Here is a 25,323-nt window from a genome sequence, read left to right as displayed (position 1 = left end):
GAGATGACAGCAATTTCATTTTTCCTTCAGGATAGGCTAGAGCTTTCCTTAAAATGCTCCTCAGCAGAGAAACATACTTCAAAAGTGATCTTGCTGTTTCTCCTTCCTCACAGGATCCCCATGATTGCTTCTTGTAAAAAATAATTCCCATCTTCTATATATGATATTTCTATTTGGACCAGTGTAGCTGTTTGGGTGGGGTTTTCTGGCTTGTTTTAAAATTTGTTTGTTCTTTTTCTAGGTCTAGTCTGTGTTATGGTCTAGTAAGATCCTCTGGTTCTCCTAGTCCTAAGAGTGGTGCTTAGAAATGCACTTCGTTAAACTGGGTCTGTGTTACTTAGTTCCATTATGGTGAGTGGTAAGTGCTGATAACTAGTACATGATGCAGGTCTTTGCAAAAATGCAGCTTAGTAATTAGTTACAACAGGGAGCAAGACTTAATTGTTCTGTATGTGGAAGTCCAGCCAGTTGCTATCCAAAATGGCAGCATTCTTGGAGGAAGGCAGCAGAAGATAAGAATAATGACTTTGTAGATATTGATGTCTGAGACATAAGGTCAAATCCTCTGAATCTTTGGGACATTCACTGCCTTTTGGTTGTCCAGAATTACTCCATCTTCTGACAGCAGCAGAGCTGGGTGGATTTTACCAACCAGGTTTTTAGCAGTCTGAAAATGGCCTTGGTTGTGTGAAAGAGAAAGCCCTAAGTGGAAGCTGGTTAGGCTTTAGTTTGGTTTTAGTGTGGTTGTCTTAGCTTTTTTACCAGTGGAAGTAGAAGTTTAGAATTCTGTATGAATAAGGGCACTTGTTTCCTCTGAAGTTTGCACATTTATAAAGAAATTATGAGGCACTGAATGTTTATTGAGTTTAATTGACAGATTTTGATTAAAGCTAGGATAATGACCAGTGTACTAAAATGTAAAACACTTCTGTTAGACAAGGATGCTGGAATAACAGCAAAGATAGATGCTGCGAGAGTAGAAGATTTTTAAAAATTACATTAATGATATTACCTAACTTTCATGATTGAAATGTGCTCTGCCAGTGGAAAACTTGCACTCTTCAGTCACCCTCCACATTCTCCTTTTGAGAGGGACTCTGGATATGTGACCAGCCATTGCCAACCTCCAGTCTTTTGAAGATCAGCACTTTCTTTTCCAAACTGATGCTGTTTTTTCTTATCTGTAAGACATATTTGTGTATTTCATTGTCTTCCTTTGCGTAACATTTGCTTAAGAACACTAATCCTTGAAATTATATTTTTTTTTTGCTGGCAATGAGAATTTTTTTATTTCTTTATACCAGGGTATGCTCTTAGCTAATTATGGACTCGGCAGAATAATAATTTGAACTAACAACTCAGTGGTTTTAAGAAAATGGGGTAAGAACATTCACTTGTTTATTCAGTATGCTTTGCTAAGACAACTGGAAGTGTAGATGGTAGTTTGTAAGTTTGCGCTGATACTCTGGCTGCTCCCAGTGATTCTCTTTTCTTGGTAAAAAGTAAGAGCACACAGATGGGCACAATTTCTGTCTGCTGTGGTGGTCTGCCAGTGATGCAGGTCTACTTCTGGTCATCCATGTTTTTCTGCTTACCATAGAAGATTGAGAGAAGAGACATGAATCCTTCCAGGATGTGTAAGCTCAGGTTCAGTATTGTTGTCTTGAGGCGGTACAGACACTGAGTAATCAGCACTGCTTCTGAGGGACATTTGACTCTTGAAAACTGTTCCCCTTTCAAGCAGTAATAAAGGTGAAATTCCTTAGTGTGCCAGTTTCAGCTACAATAGAGCTAATTTTTCTTCTTAGTAGCTAGAATAGTGCTGTGTTTTGGATTCAGTGTGAGATTGTGTATGACAAGAATGTTGATAATATACAGATGGTTTTGATTGTTGTAAAGAAGTCAAGGACTTTTCAACTTTTCATTTCAACTTTGCGGGTGTGTAGATGTGCAAGAGTCTGGGAGGGAGCATAGCCGGAGCAATGGGCCAAATTTGGCCAATAAAATATTCCATATCATACAATGTCATGCTCAGTATGTAGATAAGGATTGGCCAGGAAGCTCTTTCTCTCCTCTTGGGTTGCAGTTCTGTAATTTTCTCTCCTCTGAGACTGCTAGCTGGGAATGGGATAGTTATTGGTTGTCAGTTGGTGAGCAGTTGCATTGTGCATCACTCGTTTGCACATTCTACTGTTATTATTGTAATAATTATTTTTATTTCAATAATTAAATTGTTTTTCTTCCCACCTACAAGTTTCCTTACCTTTACTCCTCCAAGGCTCCCCATTTCCCAAGGCAGGGGAGGGTGATCAGGTGGCTGTATGGCTTTTGGCTGCCAGCTGGGTTAAACCCGCAACATTTAGACAACAGCACTTAAGGGAAATGCCTTACATTGATGCTTTGCAGACAGCTTTTTTTCTTCCACTCTTTCCTCATGCTTACGTCACACTACTGCTGAAACAGTAAAATCTGGACTTACCATATGTGTACAGTAGTCATGCCATCATGAGGCAGTATCCTGTAGCCTTTTCCCAGCCCTGTCGTGAGAACTCCTTGACTGAGTAGCTTTATGTTTAGATTATAAAAAAGCAACCACACTTTTCAGGTATTCAGAAAGATTTCTACACCATATATCACAGCACCTTGTCCAGAGTCAAGAAAATAACTTTCTTGAGACTGCCTCAGGAGAAGAATTGAAACTGCAGATGTTTTGTTTAGTTGGTGGAAGTGAATATTTAACTTTGGAAGGACTCTCGAAATTGAGGCAGTGTTGCTGTGCATGGTCTGTCCCTGGAAGCTGAGCAGTTAATTTGCACTCTTGTGGGGCTTGCAACCCTGTCAACTCAATTTCTATTCTATGTATCTGTATGTAACGTTTCTGACTTCTCCAAGTCTAGATTGCCTGCTGAAGGAAAAGTGAGCAAAATATTAAAGAAAGCATTATGGTAGCTTAAACCCCTGCTTTTTCTGTTGATATGTGTTCAATTACTCTTTGATTCTTTACCTTCCACTTCTTCTAAATTACAAAGCATAAACCCTGCTGAGTATATTGGATAAGACTTACGGTAGGGACATTTTGGGACAGGGTGGGATTTGGCCTCTTTAGGAAGGCTAGGTGTTGAAAGACCAATACTTAGGTACTGATTTTGGAAACTAGAGTAATTATTGCTATTCCATTATCAGTCTGGTGACATCTTATTATACAATCCTGTATCTGCTGTGGTAATTAGGGTCCTTGGGCTAAACTTGCTGTACAGACAGAAATACTAAAACAGACAAAACATTGAGATTTGGGATTATATTCTTCTGGAATGCCTCTGTTGCTTTCCATGTTTAAGTCCATTTATTTGCTTTATGAGGAAGTGCTGAAATTTGAATTCCTTAGAGCTTGAGGAGCTAAACATACTTGAAGTGAATGATTTTTTGAACTACTGATAAAAGTTTTTTTTAAAAATTTGCTTTTTTGGGGGTTTTCTGCTTGTTTTAAACGTAGAAGTAAAGATAACCCTCCTGAAGGTAGTAGATTACATCAGTGAAAAAATGTTCCTTGCAATCTTGTGGTTTTTTTTTTTAATTGTCGTGTTCTTTAAACAACGATTTTGGGAATTCCAGTCTCTTTCTTTAAAGCTTTCTCCTCCTTTTTTGCTAGTGCTCCAGAATCCTCGAATGGTTTGGTTTGGAAGGGACCTCAAAGATCATCTACTTTCAATCCCCCTTTAATGTTTCTGTTTCTTCAAAATACAGCTGTTTTGGCTACTTGCTAGAATTGCAGTGTGTCTATATGGTCAAGTATTAACTGCTGATGAAGGACTTTTGGACTGAGCTAGACCCTGACATGGAAACTGAAATGTCTGTGTGAATATTATTTTTATTCTTTATTAAACAGATTTTAACTAAGATTTTTCTTACTCCCAGTCTCAAATCTTATTTCCTCGTTTGATCTACAGTTAAAATTAAGTTCATCAGCTTGTGATGTCCTCTTCATTGCTATGACAACAGCCTGCCAAACAGACTTCAATGTGAGGAGTTGGAGAGAAGAAACTGATATGAGAGCAAGAAAATGTTATTCACGGAAACATGAAATTGTAAGAGTTGGACGAAACCTTTAGAGATCATATAGTCCAACTCCCCTCCTAAAGCAGGATCACCTAGAGCACATCACTCAGGACTGCATCCAGCCGCATCTTGAGTATCTCCAGAGAAGGAGACTCCACAGCCTCCCTGGGCAGCCTATTCTAATGCTGTCATCCTCCTAGTAAAGAAGTGTTTCCTCATATTTAAATGGAACTTTCTGTGTTCCGGCTTGTGCCTATTGCTCCTTGTCCTGTCACAGGGAACTACTGAAAGGAGTCTGGCTCCATCCTCCTTGCAACCACCCTTTAGATACTTGTAGGCATTAACAAGGTCTCCCCTCAGCCTTCTCTTCTCCAGGCTAAAGAGTCCCAGTTCTCTCAGAGAGCTTTTCCTCATGAGGGAGATACTTTAATCCCCAAATCATCTTTGTTGCTCTCTGCTGGACTGTCTCCAGTAGCTCCCTGTCTCTCTTGAACTGGGGAGCACAGAACTGGAGGCAGTGTTCCAGATGTGGCCTCACCAGGGCAGAACAGGGGGGGGAGAATGACCTCTCTGGACCTACTGGCCACACTCTTCCTTATGCAGCCCAAGGTTCTATTGGCCCTTCTTGAGACACGGGCACATTGCTGGCTTATGGATCATTTACTTGTTGAGCTCCATCTTGTTAATTAATGATATCCCACTTAATGCTTGAAACTGTAGTCACTATGGTAATTTGAAGGCAGTGGCTATCTGCTTCCCTTCTGCCTGGTCCTGTAGTAGTGTACCCTAAAGAGTAGATGTGATAGGGTGTGAAGCCTCAGCCCATCATGGTGAGGACATGCTTGTGACAGGGATGCTCAGTGTTTCCCTGGTCAGTGCACCTCAGCAGTAGAGCAGGGCTCTTCAGCTGCTCCTCATGCTCGCTGGGGCTGGACTGGTTGCTGTATCTGGACACTGCCTGTAGATAGTGGGAGACAACTCATTTGGAATGTTATTTTGAAAGCTGTCTTTATATTGAGCTGCCAGTTGTGCTTTTGAGAAGACTGGATTGTGTCTGGACTAGATTCAAACATGTCCATTTTGGCTTGGTGGGGAATATCAAACTGAGTGTATTTTCACACTTGTCTGAAGCAGTTGCAAGTCCGTACTGCTGCCAAGAAGTGGATCTCACCTTCTCTGGTTTTCTGCTTCAGAACTGTTGCCAAATTGTGCTGCTCATGGACTGCATGGTCAGCAAGACGAGGATCTTTAAAGATCCTGTTATACTGTTCAGGTTGTCTGGCTCTGTTCCCATCAGGCTGATGATGTTACTGTGCCCTTTCATTTCCCAGGAGTGTTTCAGATACTTTTTTTTTTTTGTTAAAAGTATCCTTTCATCCTGAAAACAGACATGATTTAAACAGCTGTGACACAGAGGCACTGTAAAATACATATTAGGAGCCACAATCCTCTTTAGGTACCATTGCTTGACTGGCTACCAGAGCTGTAGGCTGTAGTTCAGTGCATGCTTTACAAACTAATGGAAAACTCTTAACATCCATCTTCTACTGTCATGTCCAAAACGTGGATTGCAACATTTTGAGTGGCTTTGGTGAAATGGAAGAAAATAGCATTGAAGTGCATGTCAGAATTCCTAGATACCAGAATCTTTGTAAACATGGTGTTAATGCAGAAGTTATTAACAAATTGAGACCCTGTGGAGTTATAATTTTTCAACATATCTTAAATCACAGTGGGTTGATTCCATACAATCATGTTTTAAGCAGTTGTCTTCTATTTCAGAGAGGCTAGTGCTCTCAGTCATGTTCTTTGTTCAGGGCTTTTTTTTTCGTTACTCATAGTGCTAGGATCAAATAATGATGAGCTGACTGATACTTGAAAAAAACAACAACCAACACCACAAAATAATTATTAATGTATATTAATTTAAAATTATTGAACTTTTGCAGTCCAGAGAGCAAGGCTTATAAAGCGGATTTTAACACAAAGCAAAAAGTACTTTTAGTTGCAAACTTAACTGAAGATTGTCCATCAAGTGTTTAAAATACCAGTGGACAACCACAACTGGTAGTCAGTGATAAGTGTTGAACATGCTGTTCACATCGTCTCCATGTCTAATTCATATTTTGCTTTCCATATAACATCGTGTCACAAGCATTAATAATATCTGACTTTTATGGTGTCAAGTGCAGTGCTTTGAAGGTGTGCTTGTTCGGGGGCTTAGAAGACAACAGATTATGTTAAGAGAGTAGGAGACAGATTGGCTTTGGTGAATATATTTGAAGTTGGAGAGGCACAGTGTTGTAGTTCAGCTCATACTACAGTTAGTTCCTGGTAAATGCAGGCTTTTTCTAGTTAAATATGTAAGAGTTCATGGAAATATACTTTCTCCTCAGACTATTGAATGCTTTAATGAGCACATAGAGAAATTCAATATCAGGGTTCAGTTTTGGCCAACAAAAATGTATTTCTAAAGTGAAAAAGAGATTTAGATGTTAGTGGGGTTAATTGTCTTTTTGATTCCAGATGAGGCTCCTGAGCATCATGAATCAGTGTTAAAACTGAAGAATCTCATTGCAGATTTTTACTCATTACTTGTGAATGCTAGTGAGCAGTTGTGTATTGAACACATACATGCAATCAAAGCAGTTTCCTCGGTTTTTGTCTGTGTTGTTGTGAATTGAACTCAGTGCTAGCCAGTTTGCACGGAAGCTGCTGCCCTAACAAGTTGCATGCTGAGGCACATTCATACATTGGGGCTGCAGTAAAAGCGCTTTGCTGCTTGTTTGCACATCTTCTGCCCAGGTGCACCACTTGCAGGTTGTCCTCAGTTCCCTAAATTGGCAGTTTTACTTCCAGTGTTGTGGGGACAGAAACCAGGCAGTTGACTGTGATCATTCTGACCAGTTGAGAGATCCGTTTCCAGTTATTATGGCTACTATGATTTACACTAATAAATTAGCCTTGTGTTAGATGCTCTACAGGCACAGAGAGAATAATAAATTTCTTGTTTCAAAGCAAATTTAATGACAGATGATGAAGGAGAATGAAAGCTGACTGCCTCAAACAGGATAGCACTGATCTGTGTGGGGGATTTAAGTTTTCTTTTGGGTTTCTTTGTTGTCATACAACAAAGGTATGTTTAAATCAGGGTAACAGGTAGGTTTGTAAATAATTTTTTTAAGTATGAGAGAGAAAAAAGAAGTACAGGGTACAAAGGCTGGATGTAAAGGGAAGGATCATAGTTTCTCTTACAAATAAGAAACAAGGAGTGGGTGTTGGCCACAGCCTCTGTATACATGCAGGAAAGCAGTTTGATGATAGGGAAGAGAGGAACTGCCTAGTCTGTGATTATGATTTTTGCATTAGTGTTCTGTGTCTGTACGAGATAGTTAAGTCCCAGGCATGACAGCAAGACAGCACATATTGCAGAAATTTAAGGGGTGATACAGACGTAGCTGAAATTTCAGCAAAAGTAGCAGATAGAAAACTCTTTATGCTAAATAACTAGAAAAAGCTATGACATCTAGATGTCATCTGGAAGTACAGATCAAGACAGATCCCAATTAGCTGACAAAAATGCTTTTTATCCACTGCATTTCCCCCTTTACTGTAACAACTGCAATAAATCCAATAAGTGTATTAAAGCTGCTTTCTCAGGAGTCTCTGTGTAGAGTTCGTGGTAAAGGCAGGAAGAGGTCAAGCTATTGCATTTGTGTATTATCTAGTAATCAGTACCCTTCCTTAACTTGTGTTTGGTTTTTTTCTCCTTTCAGATTTTCTATTTTGTACATACATTGTTTTGTATATACTGTATATGATGACTTCGGTGGGCAGTGAACGTACCCGGGGCACTCGGGACAAAACGCAGATTTCAACCACACAGCCAACACAACCACAGAAACAAGTAGTACAGGTACGTGATACTATGTAATCATCTATGAGTTGAAAGTGAGCATGTCATGATAGGAATTTCTTCCCTGAGTCATTAAAAATGGAGAAGAGATGAGGAACAGCCATGGTCTATTTTGGAAGAATATGATCTCACTTTATTGCTCAGTAATCAGCATACCATTAAGGTATTCCTGTATTCTTGTCTCTAAATATTATTCTTTGTGTTCTTCAGTGATACTTTCCATCAGTGAGGAACTCTGTGCCTGTTCCTGTGTCATGATTTCTGTCCTGTGACCTCAGTGTCCTCAGATCTCAGCTCTTCCATGTGCCAGCCTCCTGTTGCTAGATGATTCGTGGTTGATAGAGGAATTTGGGTGTGTGGGAAAAGCTTTGTTAGGTGCATGCTGTCTTCTACAGCATGATTTAGCAAGTCACAACATCCTAGTTTCTTGTGCCATGTCCTCCCAAAACAAAACAAAGATGGCTCACCACTAGTTGACTAAAATGATTTTGAGTATCTATGAGATAGAATTAAAGCCAGTACCACACTAATTTGCATTAATCCCAGGTAGTCCCCTGGAATATTGTCTTTTATTGTTTTCTAGACTGATCTTTAACATGGAGGGGCTCTTGTTCTGTTTTGCACAGTATTAATTATGTGAGATCAAGCCTTTATCATCTCCTTGTGTTGCAGCACTTTGCACAGTGGTGATTCATACTAATGTGTGGATTTAGAATGTAATTTCCAACAGCTGAAGTTGAATTTAGTTTTGTTTTCTAAGTAGGAAGGCTGTCAGAGTATAGTGAGCAGGTTGACAAGACATGGTCATTTCCCTGTTTCTGACATTTGCAAGACAGCAGTAGAGCACTCTGCCCAGTTTTGAGTTTCTGGAGCAAGACAGACATTGGCAGATGAGAACAAGTCCAGCGATTGGCTGTGAAGATGGTTGAGAGGCTGGAGCACAGGATGAATGAGGAGTAGCTGAGGGAAGTGGATTTGTTCAGCCCTAAGAAGGCAAGACAAGATCATGTCTTTTATTCAGATACCTCATGAAAGGGTATAGAAAAAGTGAAGCCAGACTCTTCTTAGAGAGACTATGGCCAAGTTGGAACACCAGAAATTCCAGCTGTTATAAAGAAAGCAATTGTTTACCATGGACGTGGTCTGGATTGGAGAGGCTGTGGGATCTCTGTCTGGCTCCAAGCAGTTCCCCTAATGGGACATCCTCTTAATGGGAGGTTGCACTAGGTATCACTGAAGGGACTTTTCTGAACTATGTAATTGATTTCATTTTAAACATTAAGTCTTACAGATCTTTCTCTACATTTTGTCCACTTGTGCTGCTTCTTGCATAATATATATTAGTTCGGTGAATTCAGTGGAAAAGATGGTTATTTAATACACAGCAGTTATGCTTTAATGCACCATATTTTTTATTGTTTACATATCAGATTGACCTTTCTGCTTAGTCAGGAAGACTTGCAGATAACAACGTGTGTGATTTTACTGTGTAATCACCACTGATGTTTTTTCTTAATGCAGAAAGAATCATGTTGCTTTTCCAAACAAAGGTCATCTTGTCATAATATCATGGTGATCATCTTATAAGTTATTTAAGAACTGACAACAGTTCAGTTGAGCAACTGACATAATCTACCTGAACCTGTGCAAAGCCTTTGACACTGCCTCTCATGGCATCCTGGTATTGAAACTGGAATGATATGGATGTGATATATTTACCACTTGTAAGGTAGGGAGCTGGCTGGCTGGTCACACTCAGAGTTGTTGTGATCAGTGGCTTGATGTCAGATAGAGACCAGTGATGAGTGGTGTTCCCCCCAGGTTGGCACTGGGACTGGTGCTGTTTGACATCTTTGTCAGTGATGTGGACGGTGGCATCGAGTGCACCCATGGCAGGTTTGCTGACGACACCAAACTGTGGTGAGGTCAACATGCTGGAGGGAGGGGAGGCCATCCAGAGACACCTTGACAGGCTTGAGAGGTGGGCTTGTGCAAACTGCATGAAGTTCAACGAGGCCTGGGTCGATGCAATCTCAAGCAGAAATACAGGTTGGGTAGAAGACAGATAGAAAACAGCCTTGAGGAGAAGGACTTGGGGATGATGGTGGACAAGAATTCACCATGCAGTCCAGAAAGCCACCATGTCCTGGGCTGCATCAAAAGAAGCACGGTGGTCAAGGGAGGTGATTATCCCCCTCTGCTCCACTCTCGTGAGACCCCACCTGGAGTTCTTTGTCCAGTTCTGGAGCCCCCAGCATAAGAAATACATGGAGCTGTTGGAGCAATTCCCGAGGAGGTCCACGAAGATGATTGGAGGGCGGTAGCAGCTCTGCTGTAGAGACAGGCTGAGAGAGTTGGATTGTTCAGCCTGGAGAAGAGAAGGTCTTAAAGCCACTTTCCAGTACCTGAAGGGCTACAGGAATGCCAGGGAGGGAATTTTTACAAGGGCATGTAGCAATAGGATGAGCGGGAATGGATTAAAACTGGAGGAGGGGAGATTTAGATTAGACATTAGCAACAGAGCCTTCCCTACGAGAGTGGTGAGACACTGGCACAGGCTGCCCAGAGGAGTTATGCATGCTGCCTCCCGGGACACACTTAAGGCCTGTTTGGATGGGGCTTTGAGCAACCTGGTCTAGTGTGACCTAGCAGTGTACCTGCTGTACAGAAAATCTTGTTGCCACGGGTCAAATGTTCACAAAGGAGACAGAGGAGCTAAAAAAGTAGGTAAACTTTATTCAAATAAAGGGAGAAAATCCCCTAGGGCATTTCCTGGTAGGGTTTTTCTCACATTGCTGGGGGTCACAGCCCCTTTTATCCTTGTGTCACAGCTGCATAAGACCCTCTTCCTTTCCCCATTGGCTGAGGTACTCAGAAGGTACAGACTTCCTGATTCGCCTACTTACATATTCCCCCTAACAAATACCCCCTGCTTCATAAATCCCATGTATCGTTAACTCTGTGTGAAGTTTGGGATTCCCCTGTCTACAAATTTTGTTTGTTGATTCTTAAGTCTGGGTTTGCAGGATGCCACTTTCATCCAGACAGCAGGAGATGTTCTTATCACCACTTCTGTAAAGACACATCTGGTATTGCCATCAGTCGAAACCAGTTCAGCAACTGGGCTCCAAGCTGCTTGTTGAGATTGCACTATTTTACATGACTATCCCTTTGTAAAGACAGAGCAACTGGCATTCTTGTACACTGCCCATGCCGAGGGATGGGCACTAGATGATCTTTGAGGTCTCTTCCAACCCGAACCAGTCTGTGACTCTATGAAGAAATTACATTGTAGTTCTTTTGTGTTGCTTCTGGATAATAAATTTAATCATAACATCTAGGCCTGTTACTGTCACTCAGTTTTGTGTTTTACATGCTTCTGTTTTCTGGTAGTTTGAAGTTGTTAGTTACAAATTTCCTTCGCTCTGTAATACCACAAAAATAATGTTTATCTGGTAAGGTTGAGAGAAGTTTTAGCTGTCTTAAGATACTACTGTTTTTGTAGTCTCAATTAAAACTTACTATGCTCCTTTATAGGATGCTACAGTGTTAATTTGTGAGGAAGGTGCCTTAAAAATAAAGATGACTCCACACACTGGGAGAAAAAGAAAACATTTTGTGACAATGATTTTTTTTTTTTTATAGTAAATACATGTTGTCCTTTTTTACTGTTGTTTTTTTCTTCTGAATCTTTGATTCCATCTGGGTATAATCCACTGGCATAAATATTAGCAATATTGCACCTGCTGGTGTTTCTAAGCTCTCTGCTGAAGATACTGTCATACATTTGATACTGTTAGAACGTTATTCAAATAAAGTTGGTTTATAGAAAAAATGAATCCTAATTGCTTCCTGTTTTTGGTGAAATATGCTGTCATGTCTCTACAGACATTACACTGTCTGAATTTTTTTACTGTTGATATCTTCCAAGGAAATCTCTTTCAATAACTTAAAAGCTGCAGTTGGCCTCAGAAGGCTTACATCAGAGGGAGATGGATCAACAAGGCTTGCTTCTTGAAACCAGCAAACCTTTTATTTTTGCTCTCTGTGTCTTGGCAGACACCAAGAGCATTGCCCTGACCAGGAGGCTTTAGTAGAGCGTAGCACCAGGGCTGGAGTGAGGAATTCCAGAGTAGACTCTCTTCTGTGTTACCAAGCTGTCAGAGGGGTACTTTGGAAATGTGAAGTAGGAATACTTAACTCTGTTACAAACACTAATTGTCTTGGAATGTGGCCCCTGAGCACAGCAAGTGCTTCCCTCAAGAAACTGGGACAGCTGCAGTAACTTCTCAGAAAATAAGCAGCTGGTGGTGTATGGTGGAGCCAGCATTTACACCTGACAGCTTCATATAGAGCCTGTATTTGCGATAAACTCCAAAAGGGAAGCAGTTTGAGGCAGATTAAGCCTGAACTTGTGAGGCACAATATTTCATACAGGTATCCTGTAAAGTGGGATTTAGAAAGGTGAGGTTTAACCAGCTGGCCACCAGATGAGTTTTGTCTGTCAAGAATTTCAGTTAGATTGGACCGTCCTCAATGAAGAAGTCTTCCACAGCACATGAACTCACAATTTGTGTCCTGGCTCTCTCTGATATGAGCCTTCTCTAGCATGACATGGAAACCTCTTTTGTTTGAGCAGAAATCAAACTAGATCCAAGATCCTATAACATAGAGTTATCTTTGGTATTTTTTTCAGGGGAGTGCAGTTCATGTGGACTGCAAATGCTGTCCTATGAAGAGTGGTCTGTATCATGTGACATTAGTGCTCTTGAGTTGCTTTCTCTCTGGGGCAGCCATAGCCAGTTCAGGTTTATGGCACTTTGCTGCATCCATTTGTTTTAGTCTTTCAGTTTTTGAAGGTGTTGTCAGCATGGATTTCCCATCCAGAAATGTTACAGAAGCATCAGATAACCAATATCAAGATCCTTTAGAAGTTTCCAGAAGCCAATATTAATTTATAAAGAAAATAAGTACAGCTGCTCATGGGTGAAATATTGAGTCTGATTTTAAGTGCTCATTAAATTACAGAGTCGGGTGTTTGTTGGGAGAGTCATGGAAGGTGATATGAGCAGGAATCATCAGATGTGGTTAATTTAGAAATACTGTTGCCAGTTTGTACAATAAAACTAACTCTGGAGTGGTAGATACTAAATAAAAGTAAAAGCAATAATATCAAAGCATAGGCTTCAGTGGTTTTATTCTGTTGTATTATTTGGTTGTCTTGTCTATGTGGTGACCTTTAACTGTGGCTCAAACACATTAGAAGATGTTGAAATTGCTCTGTTACAGCTAACTTTTTAACTACAAAATGAACATACAGATGTTAATCCCTTCCCCATAGCACCTCTGTGCTTGATGTGTATGTTCCTTTGGAGAAGTCAGAGAAAAAGGTAAAATGAGACAAAAGGATACTTTAAAACAATTTCCTGTTACCTTTTATGTACTTTATTGGATGCTTGCATTTTTCAGGCAACAGCAGAACAGATTCGCCTTGCTCAGATGATCTACGATAAGAACGACGCAGATTTTGAAGATAAAGTGAAACAAGTATGTTTATTGTAGTACAGAGTTTTTATGCCTTGCGATGAGGTGCTCCAAGGCTGGCTTACATTTTGGAGCTAGGGCATCTCTTTCTAATTTAGATGAAACCTTTTTTTTCAGAAGGATGTAAGTGTAACTAGGAAAAGGTGCTCTTATTGCACTGTAAATCTGTTTACATTAAATTGTGTGGTAATGTAGCTCTGGCTGTATAGTTACACTGGTGTATTTTCCATTGTAGACAAGTCTTCAGGCTCAAACTCGTTTGTCTGATGTCACTTCCAGACTGTATCTCTCTAGTATGGTCCTGATGCTTAATGATCACCAGAATAAAGAGTACATTCAGCTTGTCTACATGCTTATGGGAAAAATATGTCACCAGGATAAACTGAGTTTGCTAATATCTTGGCTGTTTTTCAGGAAAAGCAAAAATCTTAAAGGTGAACTGTAGTGTTATTTAAATAAAATAGAAATCTGACCTCCAATATCTGTGTATGTATTAAAACAATAGAATTACATTTCTGAAATAAAATCTCTCATAATTTTCTCCATCATGCTGAGTTTTCGGTTTAGATACTTGAGCTTCCATTACCCAGTTATAGCTAAGACCATTGATTAGAACAGTACTGAGAATCTGGGTCCCTGTTCTGCTGAGGGTGTCACTGACCTTTGTTCTAGTGAATGTATCACAACTCACAAAAACACCAGTACACTCAGGAGGAGAGAACTGTTGGTGAGAACATGTGTGCAGCAGAAGAGCAAATTTATTGGTTTATTTTACTTTGCGAAACGTCATCTGAAGCATTTATAAAGGCTTTTTGTTCTTGTGATAAACTTGCTCTGTTGCTGTGCCAGAAGTGAAGTCTTGTACTTCTTGAAGCCAGAAGGACCCTCATCAGTAGTGCTGGTGAGAAGGATAACTAAGCTCTGCATAGGAAATCTCCAGTATTTTACACTGTGCATATAAGTTTCTATCTCAAGTAGTTATTTAATTTGAGTGAAGTTGCTGGATGTGTCCCATGGCAGACTGTGGTTATTTCCATCCCACACTTCTCAGGATGTGCACCACAGATCCATGGAGCATAATTCAGTGCCATGTCTCATTAAGCAGCCATCACTTGGGTCTTTTGAATGGCCTTTCTCTGAAAAATAACCTTTTTCTTAGCCTGGATGTGTTTCCAGATGGATCTCTTCTCTGCCTTGGCTTACCTTATGCCTGTTCTCACAGTAGGATAAAGAGGAATGTTTGATGTGAAAGGAGCAGGGTTGATATTGGAGCTGTCGTCGTCGTTTACATCTTTACCCTCCTATACTACTGTCTGTGGGGTAACAATGTTTTCTGCAAGTATAAAGGAAGAATAAAGGGGTGAAATATAATGCTTTCTTGATTGCTATCTAATTTGTGTTTCATCCCCTCTTGTCTGAATCCCAGGCAGATCTGTAAAATGCAGATACCTGTATTTAGGTTTTTTGTTTGCTCTGACACAGTACATACACTCTTTCATGGAATCTATGGTAGTACTAACTCATATTTTCTGACACGATAATTTAGATATTTTAACATGTCTGACTTTTACTGCCAGCTTATGGAAGTGACGGGGAAAAACCAGGATGAGTGCATAGTGGCACTACATGATTGTAATGGGGATGTGAACAGAGCAATCAACATACTGCTGGAAGGAAGCTCAGACACGGTAAGGTTTTACTTTTGTAGTAAATCGCTCTTTGCTTGCTGCATCTTTCTGCTTCTAAGAAATTATTGGGAAAGTCATATTTTGGAAGCTTCTGATTTCCACATCTTCATTCAAATTCTCAAATAAGTGGAGACAGGGTCAGCTTCTCTACTGCATGCATACCACAGAGTAGACTGAACCTTGAAAATGTTGTGGATGTTCAGCTGGTCTCTTGCAGAGTCCTCTGCCTTTCATTTACATCTAGCAATTATAACTACAGCAGAACTCAGTGCTCTGTCAGACACGGGCCTGGTTTTTACTGTGATGTTGGGAATTACTTTGGTGCACCTCCACAAGCCTTAGACCTGGGTCTAAGTGTTTGCCACAAAGGGTGATCTTTATAAATACAACAGGCAGGCAGTTACTTTAAGCCATGCAATTTCTGTAGTTTCGCTGTCTGAAAGTTACATTAGCAACACCACTAGCAGAGCAAGTAGTTCCTCCTGTCACTGTGTTGCTTATTTGCATTATTTCATTGACAAACAGAAAGAGGAGACTAAACAATGTGGATATAACAACAAATGTTGCTTATAATTTTTCACAAAGCAGTTTTTGATGCCAAGAGATACCAGGAAAATATGTCTTGCTGTGGTTGAGCTTTTTGCTGGAGGGACTTCTTACAGTTTATCTAAGGCAGTAAACCAGATTCCATCTGATCTAAATTGGGAAAGAAACCTGCACTTCCTTTCTTAATGCTGAACATTCGGTATTTCCTGTGATTTGTCAGAATGTCATACTCTGTCTTATTGTTAATGAGGAAACTCACCCCTCACACACCCTAAATCTAGGACGCATGCTGTTCTGACTGGTGGGACTTTCTTTTCTATCCTTTTTTCCTTTATGAGAGTTGAGGTCATCTAACATACAGAAGTATATAATATTGAGCAAGCTGGCAAGTTGGGAGTAGAAGAGAGCATCTCACCTTGATTAAATCTGTCTTGGTAATATACTGGTTTTGTGTTCTCTTCTACTTCTCTTATTTGCTGTTTTCTACTTGCAAATAGTTTTCTGGTTGATAGAGAATGTTAAATGTTTTCTTACTTGAGCAGATTGTTAATAGTGATGATGCCATAGAACAAACTTTCTGAACTCATTTATCAATGAGAAGGGATCCATATGTGCCGTTCTTCTGACAAATACCTCTGAAACCACTGCTCTCTGTAGACAATATGCGACTCAGAAACAAGAGAATTTAAGTGGCTCAGGGAGGGAGGAGTAGTAATTAAAGGACTTCAATAAATGTATTATTCTTTACAGAATTTTGTGGGCCTCCAATTTAAAGGGTTTGGTATAATGCCAGAGCACTTTAACCATGGATTTGATGTAAAGTTGGAATCAAAGGTACTACTAATTCTGAGTGCAGATTGCCCAGTCTCTTTTTCTAGTTTTGCTCTGCTTTGATGCAATAGAAGGTGGTGTTTTGTTTTCTTTTTTTGTTTGTTTGGTTTGGGGTTTTTTCTAACTTAATTTGAAAGAATTGTCAATCCGATTTGTGGAATTAGAAGATCAAGTGAGTGACAGCTTGAAAGTGTGTTCGTAATGTCTTTGATACTGTACCAGTTTTGGTTTTTTTAATGCTGTGATTTTTAAGGCTTTATCTTGTGTGAATTAGTCTTTATGAAGACTTTTCACTTGCACCAGTTGTGGCAATCTGGCTTTGGATAGAGGCTGGTAAGTGAGAGTAGAGAAGGGCATGTTTTTTTTCCCCAGGATTTCTGTTCATTTAACTTCCTACTTCCTGAGTTGCCATTGTCTGAACTTAGAAGCAGTAGGACAGGACCTAGAACTACTAATAGCCAACCATTTTTGTTTGATGCAGGTACCTGTTAGAAGTCATGGCTTTAGTGCTTCACAGTTGATGGCACTTTAACTGCATGTGCAAATTTGCTTAAATACCTTACCTTGACTATAAGCTTCTAGAGATGAGGACATTTATAGACACTTATCTGCCATCTTAATGGCTTGCAAATACTACGTTTCTTCTTCTTTGCTTTGCAACTATGGCTCAATAGACTACCCATGCAATTGCGTAATATGTATGAGGTGGTGAGCTATTCTTAGCAAGTGTTTCAGTAATTTTATTTTCAAATCCTACAGATAATCCTATGGAGCTGACATGATCTCTTAATTTATTTTGAAGATGGAGTTTATTATTAAAGCTGAAAACTGTTGTCTGGACCTTGGTCCCTGGTCTTGTTTAGACATAGTTTTTCCTGTATTTTATTTTGTTTGCTGAGCTGTGGCTGTTAAGAGAGGATGGTCAGGCTTATCATGGCCTCAGTTTTCACAAGTTGTTCTTCTGCCATTCTGTTTCTTGGTGTTTGAATTCTAATAATCTGGATGATGTTTTTTCTTTTATCTCCCATCCTCTCCCCCTCAACTTAGACCACATACTTATTCTCACCAGTCTCCAGTTTTTTTAGTTCCTTGGGAAAGAAAGATAGCTCTGTGCATGCTACCCTGCTAGATTCATGGAGGTAGTTGAGAGGGAAACTGTTGCTTCCTTGAACTAGAATGGACTAGAAGTCCATTATAACCAGAAGTATTTGGTTTTCTTAAATTCCATAAGACAATCCAGCTTCTAAAACTTCCTTCTTTTCTTATCTCTTCCCAAAAATACAGCCTGTTTTTCCATTTCTCTTAGTGTAGTTAGCAAAGGATTACATATGAAATGTTATGCAAACATCTGTTTTTTTCCCTTGAACTGGACATGTGAGGTGGAAGTATGTATTGAGAGCTATTTCTTCCTTTTTGACTTTTGTATCTAATTCTGTTCTACCCATATAGACTTCTTGGGAGACTGTAGGGGGAAAGAAGAAAAGCCTTGGAAAGGAAAGTTCAGAAAACAAAGAGAACAGAGAAAAACGAGGGGACAGAGAAGTGAGTCGTGGACGGGGAATTTCCAACAGAAGGGGAAGAGGAGGCAGCCGTGGCCGAGACTGTACGTATAGCTGTCAATTTTTAAAGATTCAGACACTTTTCCTGCAGCTGAAACTGCCTGAGCTGAGAGTGAATGCTGAATGGAGTCTGTCTGAGCTATAGCTCAGCACTGAAGGGATCATAACTTACCTGTGCAACAGGTGATCTTGATCTCTCTACGTGACTTGGTTTTGGGATGGTCTTTGCTTCTTCAAAGACACTCTGTTTAGTTTTGTTCCCTTGTTCTTGTACAGAGCACTGTTATTTAAGTAAGTTTTAGAATTGAGTCTTTGTAAGGCTTGCTCGAGACCAAGTATGTTGCTGCACAGCTGTAATACTATTTTGTTTCTCATAATGAAAAAATTATCTAGCTTTGACTTCATCTCCTTTTATGAGTGGGAGAACCTGAAGATGTTCTCATCTTCTCATAAGGGGAATGAAAATGCTGTGATTGTTATTAATCTCTAATATATTACTCACATAAACCCACCAAAGGTGAATTTAGCCCAACAGAGATAATTCTTTGTGAGTTGAAACATGTAAAAATTTGCTACAGTTTATATAGGTGAAGTACAAAAGCAAACTGATGTTTCCCAGATAGGTGGCTTCACACTGGACCACTCTTGGATGCATATTGCTTTTTTCTTAAGTTTTATCAGCAGTATCAAAGTGGTGTACATTTCACATAAGGGCCATAAAATTTACTGACAGGGGTGAGCAGAAAAATGGGAATGAAAAAATTACATTGAGCTTTTCACTTGCAAGTAGGAAAAATATTTACAATGTTAGCCAAGTCTTCTAATTCATCATTGGAATTTAGTCAAATATTGTACCAGTGAAGCCACGGAGAATCTTCGTAGAACAGAGTAACATGAAGATAGGAAAAAATATTACTAAAACTTGCAGCTATGATTAGAAAAAACTGAAATCAGATTCATCAAAATGAATAGGAGGGACAAAATTTTTACTAACACTGGATGCTGCATGTATCTTTTTGTAAACTGAGATTAAAGATTTTTTCAGATGGTTACCAAATATCCCTATTATCTTCCCAAGCTTATGTCCAAGCATGAATGATTTTGTTGTTGCCAGTAGGACAAGTTGTGCAGTACAAAATCAATTTATGTGTCTAGCCTTTTTTTTTTTTTTCTTCAAGGAGGCAGCCATATTTCAGATCACCTCCTCAAGAGTGTTCCACAAAATAGTTAAGTTGCAGTGATTTTCTAATGCCTCACCTTCATCCAGTAGTCATACCTGTTTTAAGTTTCCTGGTTGTACAGGGATGTGGTATGGGCAGACAGAAGAGTTGGTGTTCTTGGTTATCCCTTATTCTTTCAATGTTGCCGTCCAGTGCATTATTAAGGAAGCATAGTTCAGGGCAGCTCTGTTTCCTACCTTGTGTAAGAGGTGAGACCATAATTAATAAAATAGTGTAGGCTGCAAAACACTGCACTTTTTTCCCCCAAAAAACACAAGTGTGTCTGCTGAGGGGCATTTATTTCTTAGATAACAGAATGGTTTGGTTTGGAAGGGACCTTAAAGGTCATCTAGTTCCAAACCCCTTGCCACAAACAGAGACACCTTCCACTAGAACAGGTTGCTCAGAGGCCCATCTAGCTTACCCTTGAACACTTTCAGAGAGAGGGTATCCACAGCTTCCCCAGACATCCTGTGCCAGTGTCTTACCACCCCAATAGTGAAGAATTTCCTTGTAATGTCGAGCCTAAATCTCCCCTCTTCCAGTTTTGATCCATTACCCCTTGTCCTCTCACTACAAGCCCTTATCAAAAGACCCTCCCCAGCTTTCCTGTAGCCCATTCAGGTACTGAAAGGCCAATATGAGGTCTCCTCTGACCCTTCTCTTCTCCAGACTGAACAATGCCAACTCTCAGCCTGTACTGAGAGAGGTGCTTCAGCCCTCTGATCATCTTCATGGCCCTCCTCTGGACTTGCTTCAGGAGCTCCGTGTCTTGTATTTTGCTTGAAATTGTCCAGTGCAAAGAGAACATAACTTGCATGTAGCTGGGCCCCCAAAGAGGAGGAATGAGACCTGTTGACCACCCAACTTCAAAATCTGTATTTTGAGGTTCAGGTTAAACAGATGGCTATATTGTCTCATTTGAGAGCCTCTGAAGCTTCTCTTAAGCTGTCCTCTCTCCACAGTTAGAGCTGAAGAGAATGGAGTGGACAACAATCAAGGAGACAGACCTTCGGACCGTGGGAAACGTGGCCGTGGGAGAGGTGAGATGGTGACATTGGTGTGGGACTGGAACTGATTACATGACCTGAAATGGAACTCCCTCATTTATTTCTTTAAGCACTTCTTTTTAAGCTTTAATTGTTTTATCCGTCGATTCAATAAGCCCTTCAGCTGCCTTTAATTTAGGTACAACCACCTCCCTTACCCCTGTCATGTCTTGGACTCAGAACAACCTAAAAGAATTGACACAGAACACCTTCATGCTGATTTCCTGTGTAGCAGGCTGGTGTGGTCTGGCTGTGGAGAGCCATTTTCCCAGGTTGACTCATGCCAGCCTCCTGTGAGTGGGAGTGCACTGGGCTCCTCAGGATGTACCTTGGCAGCAGGAGAGTGCAAGATTCCATCTGTAGGGCCCTTGGGGAGGGATTTGATGTGTACTTGTGCTGGTTTTTTTGGGTGGATCTGGTTGTCAAGCTTGCCTTCTGGTTTTGGTAGCCAATCAGAGAAAGTACAAGCCACCTTAGAAACTTTTTGGAATGAATTTGGCATGGAAGAGTTAAGGAGAATGGTGGAAAAGAATACTGCAAAGTTTTAGGTACAGCTCTGACCCTATCCTGTAGAAGAGATAGGAAAGACGCTGATCGTGGATTTGATATGGAATCAAGTGATGTATTGTTGGTTTGGATTTTCACAGGTTGGAGTAGAAAGAAGCCTGTTTTTTTCTTAGAGCAGGAGGAAGGAAAATGAATAATCTAGGTACAGTGCATATTGTGTGAGGAAGCAAGTATTAAAGGAGTCAAATGAGAAAGTGCACAGCAGAGCTAATGTACTTAATAAGTAATGAGTGACTCGAAAAATTCTGCCTTTAAAGGACTCCCTTCTCTTTGGAATATCCAGTAGTGAGGCATTCAAAGACACACAAATGCAACTTCATTGTCTCTAGATCTGCATCTTGAAGGAGTGGAAAGATGCAAAGATAAGTAGCTTCCAGAGGGTTGCAAGTATGACTTGATTATGCCTGTGGATCAGCAGATGCCAAATGGTGTGTGCAGAGAGGTCGCTTGCAGAGGAGGGTGTGGTGTAGTTTATAGCTACAGTTTTTGCTGTATTGGAACTGTTAAGAGATGGAATGTAAGACAGTATTTGTTTTATAAAACAATCCTTTTAACGCAAATTCTAAATATAAATGTTAGGGTATTTTTAAGTTGTTGGGTGAAATGCAGAGGTTAATTTCAAGTGAGGTCTATTTTTGCTTTGTAACCTTATGAAAAATACACTGCTTTTGTTGTCAACACTGTAGCTCTCTAGGTAAATATCTTATGTCTCAAGCCAAAGCATTTAACCATTAGATCATACTGACATATCTGACTGAAGAAATTGGAAAAATTTAAACCAGCTTTTGTTCAATGGCTCTGTATACATAGTATTACTTTATCTTTCTACAAAATATTTTAAACTCTAAATTAATATCAACAAAGTATCTTCATGAAGTGTTCTCAACTGTCTGTGACAAACCTGTTGAATGACTTCAGGATCATTATGTTACAAGTGTGTATATTCTGTGACAGGAAATGCCTAATTTAATTTTATAATGCAAGCCCTTGAAATCTGCAGGGAGTTGTATAAAGCTATGTAGTTCACTTCTCAGTGTTTTGGGGATGCATGACCTCCTTTCTTTTCATATTAGTAAAAACAGTACTATCTTCCTCTCGTTTAATTCAGTAGTCTTTTCTGTTCCACACAGTAGTCAAATGTGGAATAAGCACTTCAGCTGAACATAAAGACATCGCTGGTAATCACCACAGAACCAACCCTTTTTTAGAAATGTTTCCTGCGGAATGTGTGTGTGGGAGTCTAGGTATTGGATACAAAATTAGGGGTCAGCTAATACCTGAACCACACCATGTCTCTATTTTAAAATCTTCCCCTAATTACTTTCCTTGACTGGAGTTACTGTACTGGCTGCTTTCAAGGGTAAGATTTGCTGGACTTCACTGTAGAACAACCTAATTGAAAAAAAAAAGTAAAAAGTGCACTAAAAATAGCAGAAACAGGATTGACACAGGGGTGATAATGTGCTGTTTACTTAGGAGGAAGAACCCTGATACTGGGTATTTCAGCCTTGGTGTTGTAGGCACTAGCTTCGTTGTGCAGTAGGCGTTCAGTTAGTGACAGTGTGACATTCTTTACAACTTTGTAGGGCAGCAGGGATACAGTATACAAATGCCACTTGTTGCTGGTATGCAGGAGATCAGGGATTTGAAGTAGATACACATTATTGACTGGTTAACAGAAAGCAAAAATGCCTGACCAGTTGTGTTGCATATCACACATATCACCTGGAATTTCTCTGCCTTTTATTTTTGCTAGCTGAACTGTGGATGTAAACTTTGACTTTGAAAGAAGTAAACAAATTTCTGTTTCTTAAGGTGGCCTTCCCATCTGTCTTTCTTTTAATAACTGAATTTCTTAAATTACCTTGATTTGGATGTTAAAAATACTGTAATGTTGATGAATAGTAATTGCATCAAAGTGATGGCATTTGTGTGTCTGTATTGCAAGGATTTTTAACTGTCTGGAATTGAATCTTTTGAAGGAATTACAGAGAAAAACGGTTATGTCTTTAGGATTATCAGCTTTAAATACATTTCCTCAATTGTGTTATAAGCTGCAGTGTGATATACAAAATTACAGACTTTACAGGCACAATTTTATTTTAATGCTGCTGGGTTTTATTGTTCTTACATCTTTAAGTGTTTGTTTGGTTCCCTGCTGTCCTGGACTCCATGTTGAAAGGGATGCAGTAGAGCTAGAAAAGGCTTTTGAAGGTACTAGGAAGACTGCATTTATGGGGCAAGAGGAACAACCAGAGTAGGACTTCTCTGCCTGCTAAAGAGAGGTCTGAGTGAGCGTATGGTAGAGATCTATAAAGTTTCTGTTAGGAAATAAATCAACCATGCCAAACTATTATGCAAATGAAGGAAGATTAAATGAAATCAGGTTACAAGTTCAAACTTTGTTCACAGAGGTGTGTCTTCATACATGTCGTTAACCTGAGGAATTCCTTTCAATCAGATGTGAGTGTGGAGAATTTACACAGAGAGGGACTTGGCAGTTTCGTCCTAAAAAAGAACCACAGCAAGAAAAGAAAAAAATCACTGAGGGTTTTGATGGATGCAAATTATACGTGGCTGAGGTAGTCTGGGCCACAAATAATTGAAGACCAGGAGGGTGTCCAGAGAAACTGCATGGTGGTTTCAGATTGCGTACTCTTCCCTAGGTTATCTAGTTGACCACAGCTGAGAATGGGATGGCAGGTAGATGAGCTTTCAGACTTGGTTCAGCATAGAAATTGTTACAGATTCATGCGTAGCAATTCTCTTGGTTTACAAAGTGAAAATGGGTTTGTCTGTTACTTCTGTTCCTCTGTTCTCTTCTTTATTCTTCTAGAGCAATATGAGTGTGCCGTAAATGTGGATGCTGACAGGGAATCTTCTACCAAAACAGAAAAAAAAATGAAAGGGAAAAGCATTGTGTTTTAATTTTGGACTTAGGCAGCGTGGCAAGGAGCCTTTCAAACTCTTTTGTGTTTTGTTCTGCTAGCTGTGTAAGAAAGCAAAATGTCTTATCCTTTCTGCAAGTGTCTGACTGCATCTTATATTCTTGATGTCTTTTTTTTTTTTTTAAACATTTTTAAGATAAGAAGTAAGCTATCCTTGAAAAAATGGAGCTGCTGTATCCAGAATTGCATGCCTAAACATTTCCTTGTTTTAAAAGCTTAGCACAGTTGGCACATGATATAGTTTGGGAATCCTTTGCCAGAACTACTAAGAATGTTGATTTTTCTAAAACATGAATGTAGAGTAGACCTAGAGGTCACGTTCTGTGGGCTGTTAGTTTTGTTTTAGTGCATTCTGCATTGGTGAAGAAGCTGTGTGTGGTTTTGTTTTTGTTTTTATTTTTTAAATTAACTGCAACTTACCTTTAAAAGTTATTTATTTAAAAAATAACTTTAAGTTGAAAGTTTTCTGCACACGCTTTAAAAATGGTTCCCAAAGTACAGGCAGTATGTAAAACTGATCCAATGCTTCTAGCTTGTTGATGACTAATAACACAGAAGTGGTTTTGAATTATTAAGTATAACTTCAGTGTTTTTTTTGGTAGTATGGAATAACTAGAAAACAAACTTTATATACTTAGCCTCCTTATCTCTTCCTAAGGCTTAAGTCTCCGTCCTTAGAAGGATGGCTGGCTCTGCATTTCAGGAGCAGACACCACGGCTGTTCAGTTACTGTGAAGTAAGAGATAAGAACAAATCTAGGGTGTTGCCTGCTCTTCCTGTCTGCATTTCCTTTTTCTTTGAAGTCTTTTTAGGACCTTGACCTTAAAGTGTCTTCACCTAATTTAAACCTGTTGGTGTGAACATCTGGATTTTTAAATAAAGCCACGTGTGTTGCATTGGCAGGATTTAGGCCCGTGAACTTGGCCGGCGGATATTCTACAGAATAGGGTGTTAAATTAATGGGCTAGGCCCATCTGAGTTGTGGTAGTACACTCTTTTCTCATGCCCCCACGTAGTGTGCATTTGTTTTGGGGAAAGAAATGTAAAGTAGGTGATAGATCCATTTCTTGAATGGATGGTAGCAGAGTGAAGACTTGAATGTGTTCTGAACTCGCAGTGATTTTCAGTGGTAGCGGAAAATCTTGCCACCTGCCTGGGTGTAGGTGTTGAGTTCTCTAGAATTCATTCCAGAAGAGAAAAGTATATACTGAATAAGTGATGGCTAATGTGGACCTAGTCAACAAAGGGAGATGTGCTACAAAACAGGAAAAAATCCCAACATTACATAGTTAAACAGTTACAATGTTAAAGGAAACAATAACATGTTTTAAGTAATTGTAGGTTTTAAATGGTGTTGTATATGGGGTAGCTGCAGGAATGTTGATCAGAATTAATTTTA

The 25,323-nt window shown here is 39.7% G+C and overlaps 1 protein-coding gene across 5 annotated transcripts in view; it reads left to right on the top strand.

Annotated features, from left to right (window-relative positions):
- UBAP2 (ubiquitin associated protein 2) overlaps positions 1 to 25,323 on the top strand; it is a 107,223-nt gene that overhangs the window by 15,223 nt on the left and 66,677 nt on the right. For all 5 annotated transcript variants that reach the window (XM_051643678.1, XM_051643681.1, XM_051643677.1 and 2 more), the window contains exons 2-6: positions 7,833 to 7,972; positions 13,442 to 13,519; positions 15,094 to 15,204; positions 18,031 to 18,184; positions 20,326 to 20,403. In XM_051643678.1, coding sequence (XP_051499638.1) covers positions 7,874 to 7,972; positions 13,442 to 13,519; positions 15,094 to 15,204; positions 18,031 to 18,184; positions 20,326 to 20,403 — 520 coding nt within the window. In that variant the 5' untranslated portion in view covers positions 7,833 to 7,873. The remainder of the gene's footprint in view (positions 1 to 7,832; positions 7,973 to 13,441; positions 13,520 to 15,093; positions 15,205 to 18,030; positions 18,185 to 20,325; positions 20,404 to 25,323) is intronic.

The sequence above is a fragment of the Apus apus genome, chromosome Z, assembly GCF_020740795.1.
Source record: "Apus apus isolate bApuApu2 chromosome Z, bApuApu2.pri.cur, whole genome shotgun sequence".
Classification (NCBI taxonomy): Eukaryota; Metazoa; Chordata; class Aves; order Apodiformes; family Apodidae; genus Apus; species Apus apus.
Note: the sequence above shows the minus strand (reverse complement) of the source record. Positions and strands in the feature narration are given on the sequence as shown.